This window comes from Papaver somniferum, unplaced genomic scaffold (assembly GCF_003573695.1).
Source record: "Papaver somniferum cultivar HN1 unplaced genomic scaffold, ASM357369v1 unplaced-scaffold_118, whole genome shotgun sequence".
Classification (NCBI taxonomy): Eukaryota; Viridiplantae; Streptophyta; class Magnoliopsida; order Ranunculales; family Papaveraceae; genus Papaver; species Papaver somniferum.
The window spans coordinates 3,681,212-3,692,138 of NW_020620825.1; the positions used below are offsets into that span (position 1 = coordinate 3,681,212).

The window sequence follows — 10,927 nt, forward strand, 5'->3', positions numbered from 1 at the left end:
TTTCGTCACAAGTAAAACGAAAAATGCAACTTCCACATATAATTGGTCTGAAAGATGTAAATTTCTCTTTGCTGTGCAAAATGTTGTTCCTGTAATTGGTGTGATAGACGTAATTTTCATTTTCAAATAAGGTGCAACATGTTGTTTTCATAAATGATTTTTGTGAAAAATGTAATTATCACCTTTGACAACGGAATAGACCGTTGCTTTTTTTTTTTTTTCCTTTTGGTAGCAAGATATAATTTTGCTCAGATAGCCTTGTACCGAATTAAGTATATCTAGCGTTGTTTACTTGTTCGAGTTAGTCGCATTTGATAATCACCCAAATTGAAGAGAGCTAAATCAAGTTGAAGGCAGCAAAACTAAAAAAGATAAACCATGCCCAAATTCTGTTGACATATAACGGACTCGACATATATGCTAACGGACTCCTAATATAATGGAATCTTAACGATATTATCTTAATAAGCTGAGTCGATATTATCTTAATAAGCTAATTATTGAGGAATCCTCATGGAAATCCAAAGGATTGGTTCAAGCTTTATAGAAGGACGACGTTTCAGTCAACTAAATTGACGGACAAAATCGGTTTGTTCGTTTACATTTCTTAAGTTTCATTTTTCCCTTCCAGTTTGAGCCCTCAACTATAGTTAATAAATTAACCATAGTTACTCCTTAAATCAGTTTAGAGTATAGAATGTTCATGAACCAGCATTCTCTGTGGTCTTTCCGCAATCTCTTTTTGTCGCCGGTATAAGATTTAATTTATATAGATATTTAATTAGGATCGTTGAACTTCATGATAATTACACGATAATTATATACAAGAATAGTTTATACAGAATACCTGATAGCGCTAATCCATCGTACATCGATCATCTTTGGGGTAGCGATAATACTTTGTGGAGGTCATGGTTTCTTTCTCTTGACCTTAACCGTAATGAGCTAATCCTTGGATACAATAGTGATGGTTATTGTTTCCTTTTTATAGGTAAAGAGAGGAACAAGTTCCTAGGTTTTAGTTATATCATTAGATCTTGACCGTCCATCAAAGAAGAGATATAAAGGAAATAATCCCAGAAATGGTAACCGACATAGTTTAGCAATATTCTGTAATTAACACAATTATTACATGGCCCAAACGAATATTCCTATGTATAGAAATATTCTTACATTCTCCCACTGGTCCATGTGATAATTATTAGAAAAACATAAGCGCGCATAATTGCTAAATAAAATTTAATGGTTCAAACATAATACCTTAACCAAGTAAATCACTTATGCGAGTCATGGCGGTCGCACGTTGTCCTGTTATCAACATGTTCCCTTCCATGCACCACAACACAAATAACTTACTTAACTAGGCCTTAAATTGGGATATCATAATGGTCCACTGATGTCTTCAAAAGAAAGACAATTTCTGTTAACATTCATCCATTCACATAAATGTATACTAAACATGGATACAAAAATAATTCAGAATGACATTAATAAGATCTTAATAAATGTTCAAAATGAAGCACATAAATTAGCTGATTCAGTAATCAATTACTCCCACAGACCTAAGATTTTAATTTTTTCTTAAGAGGTCTTAAAAGGTAATTGTTCATTAAGTGCATCTCTGAATGCAATTGTGCTTAAGTGATACATGGACAAATATTGCTTCTGAATTTCTTAATTCACGCATATATACTCAAGGTTCATGTGTTTTGTTCCTTTTGTATCATATCGTTCTTTGATTCTGCGAAGCTAAGACGATAAATTTCAGCAATGTAGAGACAAACCTTAAGTATCTAAGTCTCGCAGTCATAAATATTAAAACTCAATTGTGGGACTAGCATTAATGGATTCGACATTTATAGAATCCATACATCCACAAAACTGAAGTCTGAAAACCCAATCAACTCTAGTTGGGTTTTCTAACTAATTTTAAGACATAAAAATTAAGATAGTATCTCAAAATTCTTGATAGCTTTCCCGTAATTTGTTCTTCGATTCTTATGGCATTTAGTTAACATATCAAAAACTTGTTATAAGTTTCATATCAGAATTAAGACGTAATGAAGATTAAATTTATATCCTCTATCCAACATGAAATAAAATCTGTTAAATATGTTATTATCTCAAAATTCTTCGAATATTCGATATATTCCTTGTATGAGAGCTTTAGTAATCCATATGATATGTGTTATCACATGGTAAGCTTCATTGATATCCTTTATTTCAAAAAATATAGAGATATGCATAAATCCAAGATCACTACTCGTAGGTAGTAAGTCTTAACATAAAATACCAAGAGTATGAACTTCTCCCACTGATCTTGAGGTATATGCATCGATCAATAATAAATTTATATAAAACCAGATAACGTTAATGGTCTTGTTGAATTTTAGATACACAATACTCGAGAAGTTTGCTTAATTTCATACTTTGATTTTTAAGTTTTGCAGACTACGTGTTCCTATCTTTATAAGGCGGGGCCTTCATATTAACACGCGTAAGTTTCTTTATAGTTTATCATTAATAAAGGTCATTTCACATTTAGTTAATGCAACTCTTTGGTCATACCGAGCTACTAATAATATTATGATAATTCTGAATAAGTCTTTCTTTGACACGAGAGAAAAACTTATTTATAATCAATGCATCGTTTCAGAGTAAAATCTTTAGCAATAAGTCTTGCTTTATACCGTTTAACATTGCTATTACAGTCGTGTTAGATCAGAAAGACCACTTTCATACAACTGATTTGTATCTTTCGAGCAATTAAATAATATCCGAGACTTGACTTTCAACCAATGATTTTCGCTTATATAGCATCAATCCATTAACCAAAATTATTATTATACACATAATAGTTTGTGAAGCAGAAACCGAGTTTTTGCCATTCCATATCAAAATGAAATAAATTCTTGTAAGCAAATCACTAAAACAACATGAACAACTTTCTTTCAATCTCTTTTGAGACCTTCTTAATGCTAGTAAATTTTGTTATTAGGAAATTTCTTTATTGGCGGTAGTTTTATTATGGAATATAGGATCAAAAAATTTGTGGTCTTTCATATCTAACGTTCCGACAATGAGAAGATTCACAATATTTGTAGAAATCTTAAATAAGAGATCATTATCATGACCTCTTGAACAGATATATCCACGAACTCCCACCGATTATGCCATCACTAATGAATTTATATTTTTGGTTTCAACAAATCTCATATTACAGTTAGAACATTAAATAATACCATTTGGATTATTTAGGAAAACCAATGAAACAATAATAGTTTTCAAAACCAATTTTCATTCTTGGAAATGTAAGCCTCACCTCCAACTGAACAACCATAACTTAAATGTGATCTGAACTAGGTTTCCAACCTTTCTAGTCCAAAGTGTGTCTTTGAAACTGCTTTATTCGGAAATCTATTTAAATCACACAGTTGTAGAAAGAATATACATTCACAGATGTGTGGCAATTATGCATAACTCATTATGTTTCTACCTATTTTCATAAAAGTATGATTTTTCCTTTTGTTATACACCATTATGCCAAGGATAAGTTGGCCTTGTGTATTGAACAACAATTCCAAACTTTTGGAGATATTGCGTGAAAGATTTAGGATATTATCCTGTTTTCTCATACCTTTCACAACATTCACCACCTTTGTCAGACTTTATGATTTTCACTTTCTCTATAATTGCCTCTCAATTTCAATAATGAATGTTCGAGAAAACATCCACAGATTGAGATTCATAATGCAATTTATAGGTGTACACAATAACGCGAAAAAACAACATCGGGTGATAAACAATTTTATCTTCCAAAAATTGGACCATTAATTAAAAGTCTACAAAATAATCGTAATCAACAATTAATAAGAACAAAAACTGAAAGTTATAATAGAGATAAATGACAATTAAGCTTAAAATAGTTCCATACCTTCAATATGATTCTCCTGTGGGAAAAACCTTATCAAGGAACAAAGTAAGACATGAAAAATATCTGTGGATATTTTACATTCTCATAATTCAACATTATGCCTGTCAAATACTACAACTAGAATCACCTGTAGGCAATTCACGTCCTAAAATGTATTAACAAACTCCAATAATTCTGAATATGTTCAACCTAATATAATGTGAATTTTAGTCACCTGTGGATGGCTATTATTTCACATGTATATGAAACATTTAGATAACCTTAATGCTTGTTTAACGTGTGAAGAAAAACTACTTGTGAGCAGCATTGTTCTAATCTTTAAATCAAACTAAGAGGACTCAAAATATACAACACTTACCAGATAAGAGCATAGCATCATTGTGGTGATAAATAAACTATCCAGCAAACATGTACAATTGCAAATATCACACTAACTTTTCTTGTGATATTGCACAGTCCCACTCAATGATATGGACATACTTGATCTGATCATAAATTTAGTCGCTTATAAACAATAATGAGTAACCCTAAAACATCAATCACGAACATTTATTCAAAAGCATGCCATACATGAATTGTGAAAAAATATCAACACCCTATAATCGAAAAATATCCAAACATAATGAACTTTTTCTTAAACCAAAATCGAGCATGAAGCAAGTCAATATATATAATTCAATAATGAAATTTCGTTGAAGAAAAATTCTTTGATGCATCGCTCATTTAAATATGATACAAGCTTAAAGATCGTGATAAATAACGAATATATGATGAATTAATATGAAATGTGTTAAATAGTCAATGAATATCATTTTCAGAAATATGGAGAAATTTATCAAAAATAAAACCTCAATTTCATAGAGAATTCAATAAGTTTTGGACAACATAAAAAAAATTCGTAATAGATTACTCAATTCGATAATGAGTTAATTTATGTAAATTTTCTTTTATGTAAAAATTCGTAAGCTTCCTCTGTTGTGTTCTTATACTGTACATTTGTTCTAATCATAGTGGATTACAACGTTCTCATATAATTAGTGTTAATTTTGTCTCTTGAATCAACTACACAGTACACGCAGAGGCACATGCATGTAGATACGTTGCACATGGCACTTACATTGATATACACACAACCAGCTGTTGAGAATAAACTACACAGTACACGCAGAGTCACGACCCATATATTTAATTCTTTCTTTATCGCTTGGCCATGATGTACATACAAGTGGGGAAAATTGGACGTGCTAGGAAAAATCTTTGGAGTTTTTGGAGAAACATGAGGGAATAAACTTCAACTTTATTTAACTACTTTAGTGTATTGAGAGTTGGAATGGGGAGAAGAAGTGGTACCTTACCTAGAACTATGGAGGGTCTTCAACCTAGGCTGGTGAGTTCTCTGTTTGCCAATAAAAATAATGAAGCGTTCAGGCTTTGTTTCTATTATATAGGAAGAAGCTTCACATATCTGACATAGAATCTAATCTGCTATCATGAGTGATGAATGTCTAGCTAGGAGCCTAGGATTAGAATGTGGTTAAGTTGGGTTTCGACTTGGTGGATGAAACCCTAAGCTTTCAGACACACAGTGATTTTCAGTTCGCTAACTAACCCCAACTGATGATAACTGCCTATAATGGGTTGGACCATTTACATTAAAACTCGGTACGGTTTACTATCATCCGCTTAGAAATCCTTTCCTTGAACTGGGATGCTGGATTACAATGAGAAGACCAAAATCTATACTTTAATCAGGGTTGATGGCCTGGTACATCTAGTCAGCCAGGTCAAGGATAACATGTGTATCTGTAATGCATGTGCCCATCGATTTTTAAACACTCAATTGTCTCAGATGAACCTAGTCCAAATATTATTCACTCAGGCAATCTTGTGATCTTAGCTAATGCGATTTTTTTTAAATGGACTTGTTGCTTATGCGTTTTAGCTGGTATTCCTTCTTCTTTACACCCCCCACCGCAACCCCAAAAGTGGTTTCTTCCTTGTCATTGGAGGCGGGAGATGTACATGTTATATTCTCAAGTAGATGTATCTTAGGTGTAGAAACGGTTCTCATTGTTGATATTTGTCTATTTTATATTTCTTGTTACTTTTGTGATTCCTTCAAATACGATTGTTTACATTGATCTTTTTTAAGCTTTATCATGTTTAATGTTCCTAGAAACGAGGCAGACAAGGAAGTTTGCAAGGGAAGAATGCTAACGATTCCATGAGTAGCGGGGTTCCTACTAGCAATCAGAACCAGCAAGCCATTACTAGTGGCCAGCAGATTCTACAGTCAATTGTAGCTCGAGGTTCCAATGCAAGAACGGATAGTAAGGTGTATCTGAGTATGTAGAAGCCCCACTTGCGATGCCCCAAGTAATGGAGTTATTTCTCGTGATGAGTGTGACGCTGAAGACTATGTGATTCATAATGTTGTACATGGTTTTGCTGAGTATGTAGAAGTTCCACCTTGGATTCCCCAAGTCCCTCATATCCCGGTAGTCGGCCCAAAGTGGATTATGCAGGTCTGTTCGATTTGTGCAGTAAATTAATTGGGTACCTCTTTAAAGAGGTCGCATATTATTAATTGGATACCTTGTTAACACTGTCGCATATTATTAATTGGGTACTAGAACTTTTAAGTATGGTGGAAACGAGGAAGTTAACACTCAGTTGCACATTCTGGAAGATTTGTTTCTCCTCCATTCCAAGGTTCCCTACTGCAACACCCATGCAGAGTACCTTCTTTAATTGAAACTTGACCATGGCCTTGGTTTCATTAACCTTCGACTCCAGAGACTCCTGATGGGTAACAAGAGTTGGAAATTTTCCTGTACATAACAGCTTCAGATTCAAGAAAAGCATGGTATTTCTTAGCAAGCTTCTCAACCAATTTCTTGTTCTTGTTAAGCCTCTTCAAACCCTCCACATCCATATGGTCTAAACCTATACTCTGAGCCTGCAGTTAACATCAATAAAAAGTTCACTCAATGTTAAACCGTAGAAACAATCTCATTAGTGCAGTCTGAATACAAATAATGGAAATGACCCTTTGTTTCCTTTATTCGGGTTGGGCGGTTTTGGGCGGGAGCTAATCGCACTGTTTAGACCGTGAGTGCTGCAGACATTAGATGTCCCGCCGGCGTGGCCAGACCGCCTAAGCGCCCTTGTTGCCAAGGGGAACACTCTTCGCTCGATCCTTCCCGATGCCGATAGTTCGGCTTTCCGTCACTTTATCCTCCGCATTAATCCACTTCCCCGATGACACCCCTGCCAAATACATCCCGCCCTGCCGGAGCTGTCCAGTCCGGAGCAGCCGCCTAGGCTTGATCCATCGAGCTGTTGATCCGAGCCGGCCACCAACGGAGTTCGACCAGTCGTTTTCAATTTTTGGGGACTACTTGACATGCCAACAAGGGATTGACCGCCCTTGCTTGCAAAATCTATCCCCATAATATCCAAACTAAAATGATGTCACCATGGAATGATGTCGTTTTCAATTTCTGAATACAAATGATGTCACCATGGAATTTCCCCTTCAAATCTAGAGAATCAGAAGTATTGAAGTGCTAAATAACTGAATACATAATATCCAAACTAAGATGTTGTGTGGCACCTTTTTCCATGCAAAAGTGCATCACTAATCATCTGAGTCAGTTGAGAGCATACAACTTTCCAATTTATATAAGCTGCTGGGAAGATGAACAATAAGGTCCTAGACAGTCAACACATGAAACTAAGCACGTGAGATTAACAGAATGAAGCGTTTGTGCAGTTGTTCAACTGCATCATCACCAGCTTTGCTAATCCATGGACCCCTCGAAATGAAGCTAAATGGTTCTCTTCAATTGCATCATACCAGCTACTATCATTTCGCTAGTTGGACTACTTACACTTTCACATATAGCCCAGTATGCTGGATCGTTTAAGTGTGTGAATGAGGTGTACCGGTGTCAAAAATTACAGTAAAATCCAACAGGTCACTAGTGTCACACTAACTTCATAATGTGTTCGCCTGGGAATCAGTTTTATGTAAACAAAATACGGAACTATTCATTTAATATATAAGACTAGAGAAGAAACATGAAAGTTACTCACTGCGAGAGAAGTTTCATCTTGGTGTGAGCTGCCTTTCTCCCCAGGTTCCATAACTTGTCACAAGGTTCCGAACACAGCTAGTACAGTCTCCTTCCTTTACTGCCTGCACAGAATCAAATAGCTTAGGACAAAGACAAAAGTTGAAGGGAACATCTAAACTGTCATCCCTCTTCGTAATCCTTGTCTTCCAATCTTACTATGTACATCAGTAGAACCTCAATACATTCCAATTATTTGACAACACTTCCTAAGCCCAAACTGAGATTACATATGATTTGATCAAAGTTTCAGCTAACCTTTGCTATTCCATCATAATTGCCTGGCAATAGATCTGAAGTTGCTTCTTTATCTTGATCCTGAGTCAAAACAACTGATGATTCAGCCTTTAGTGCAATCCATCTTTCACTTTTATTAACAACTTGCAATTCAGGGCCTACTGTATCTAGCATAACCTGAAGCAAGTGAACTGGCACATATGTAACACATTCAATACACTCAATAATCCATTTTGAATACTCATTCATAGAATCACTACAACGAAGATCATAACAGTTGATAAAAAAGTATCCAATTCAGATCAACAACATTCCAAAAAAAAAACTTACAGCACATAGCTTCTTAGTTCTCTTAACAGCCGTCTTAAAATCCTCCAAAGTCTCCTGATGATACTCAATATCACCCCATGGAAAACTCAAACTGAATCTACTTGAGCAAAGCAACTTCAGTTCAATACAAACATAAATTTAATCCCTATCAAATAAATCAATTTTACTTTCTAAAAAAAACATCCAACAACTACAACCCGGTTCTAAAATTAATCAAAACCAAATAAAATATAGGTCTACATATCCAAAATTTAGAAAACCCCTAATTTTTTTTGCCGCAATCTTCCCCCAAATTTCATATAACACAACCTGGAACATAACTAACTATCAATTCAAATAGAAAAAGAGAACTCATGATCACTTACCTCGTCAAAAGAATCGGCAAACCATGATTTTTTTTTTTTGACAAAGGCAAATTTCATTAAGAATGTAATATGTCATAAAGGCATGACAGAGAACAAAAAAAGAAAAAACAAAACAGAGCAAAATGCTCAAGCTAGACTAGCATCCCAATTACATATGATGGTACTTAAAAGGAATGTTCTCAAAAATTGTAGTTGATCTACACCAGTTGTAGATAGTGCATTTGACTGCAACAATTAACTGGTTAACTCCCCTTCTTTTGTTCCCATATAGCCTGTTATTGCGCTCTGTCCAAATGTTCCACCAGATTGCAAAAGGCAATATACCCCATAACTTCTTGTGCATAGCAGATCCCCTCTTAGCAGGCCATTCCCACAAAGTTGCTTTAACAGATTCAGAGAAGACCCAGCCAATGCCAAAGTTGTTAATGAAATAATTCCACAGCTTTAAAGTTTCAGTGCACTGCATAAAGAGATGGTTATTTGTTTCCTGAGCCACATTGCAGAAAAGGCAGATGCTGTTATTAGTTCTACCAGTTCTGTGTAGAAAATCTAGAGTTGGAGCACCTCCATAGCAAAGAGTCCAAACTAAGAAGGAAACCTTCATTGGTACTCTAGTATTCCATGATTTCATCAACACCAGAATCATCTCTAGTCAAATACCTCACTACCTAATCACAATCAATTCATAACAATCAAAATTAAGGTTTTTATTAAATCAGAAATTAAGGTTTCAAGAACATTATCAAATAAGAGCCAAATTATCCACACATTAAAATTAGTTAGGGATAGAAATGTCAATATAACAAAAATCAAGGATCTGCATCTTCGAATTTTATACACTAGGGTTAGTTGCAGGTTCACTAGTAGGTTCAGTTGGTGTTGCTAGTGTCATTCATCACCATCTCATAACAAACCCAAATTAGGGTTCAATACGAAAATAAGTAGCTTCACCGACAATAAATCAAACACAGGCTTAGTAGAAACATAATTACAAGTGAAAGAAAAAAAGAAATGTTAGATCACCTGGAGGATTCCCTTCCATCTCTGCTATTATTTTCATCCACCTGAGAAAAATAAAGGAAAAGAGTAAAGTGAGAAAGAGAGAACAGAGGGAGATCGAAGATTCGAAATATAATTCTTTACCCTATCAGCTGTGGTTGAGTTAACCATTTGTAGGGCTAAAACGTATTTAACATACGATTCAGTATCAACCAGCCTTGAACGATTTCACTCAATCCATCAACTTTAGTTGACTGATACGTTGTCCGTCCATAAGGTTTGATTATAGATACCGGTAATACGATTTCAACTTTAGTGTCTTCATTATTCACAGTCACTGATACGTTGTCCTTGAAATCTTTGGATTTCGGTGAGGATTGCTCCTAATTATAGACCCGATCTCATCCAAATATAAATTACATTTTACGATGAAAGGAAAGAGAATATTTTTTTTTTATTTTGATAAAGAATGAATTTTTTTTATTAATGGAAATTCAAGGTTACAATGAGTTTAAAATCGAAAATAAGAGAATCCAAAGTAACAAGAACATACCGTACAAGTACAATACCGAGAAATTCGACAAAAGAAAGAGAAGGATTACCGGAGTAAGACAAATACAAGTATAAATAAGATCTGATTAAATGGAAGAATGGTTTTTCGCGGAATTAGAATCCAACCATTTAGTTTGTTTTTCTGTTTTAGAAAGATATGCTCCCAAAATAGGAGTGGTTTGTTCAAATCTATTGAAACTAGTGATGGAGCTTCCGTCGTCAAAGAAATCACCGATGAAGATTAAGATTTCGTCGTTGGAGAGCATCACTATCGATCTTGAAACCCAACCCAATATCCAAGAACCGTCATTAAAGCGAAGATCAACCTTAAAAGAGTAGATAAAACCACCATAATGGTGTAGATTAGATAAAAA

The 10,927-nt window shown here is 34.7% G+C and overlaps 1 protein-coding gene across 12 annotated transcripts; it reads right to left on the reverse strand.

The window, feature by feature from the left end:
• Positions 1-6,486: 6,486 nt before the first annotated feature.
• Positions 6,487-10,431, reverse strand: LOC113330657 (pyruvate kinase 1, cytosolic-like). Of its 12 annotated transcripts, none has more exons than XR_003350404.1 (5): positions 10,170-10,431; positions 10,026-10,066; positions 8,638-9,462; positions 8,329-8,484; positions 6,487-8,135 (listed from the first exon to the last, which is right to left on the reverse strand). XR_003350404.1 is itself a non-coding variant. In XM_026577478.1 (2 exons), exons 1-2 carry the CDS (start codon positions 8,554-8,556, stop codon positions 8,046-8,048), a joined length of 318 nt encoding a protein of 105 aa, XP_026433263.1. In that variant the 5' UTR covers positions 8,557-8,588; the 3' UTR covers positions 6,487-8,045. The 12 variants fall into 12 exon arrangements, 1 of the variants encoding a protein (XP_026433263.1); XR_003350403.1 differs by having other exon boundaries at positions 10,146-10,430; XR_003350400.1 differs by having other exon boundaries at positions 8,638-9,666; positions 10,146-10,402.
• Between the last annotated feature and the right edge of the window lie 496 nt (positions 10,432-10,927).

Excerpts from the sequence above, each read along its gene's own strand:
- LOC113330657 (XM_026577478.1), bottom strand. The coding sequence starts at position 8,556 with ATGAATGAGTATTCAAAATGGATTATTGAGTGTATTGAATGTGTTACA. Across the intron at positions 8,136-8,328 it reads ATTATGATGGAATAGCAAAG|GCAGTAAAGGAAGGAGACTG; the intron begins GTTAGCTGAAAC and ends GATTCTGTGCAG.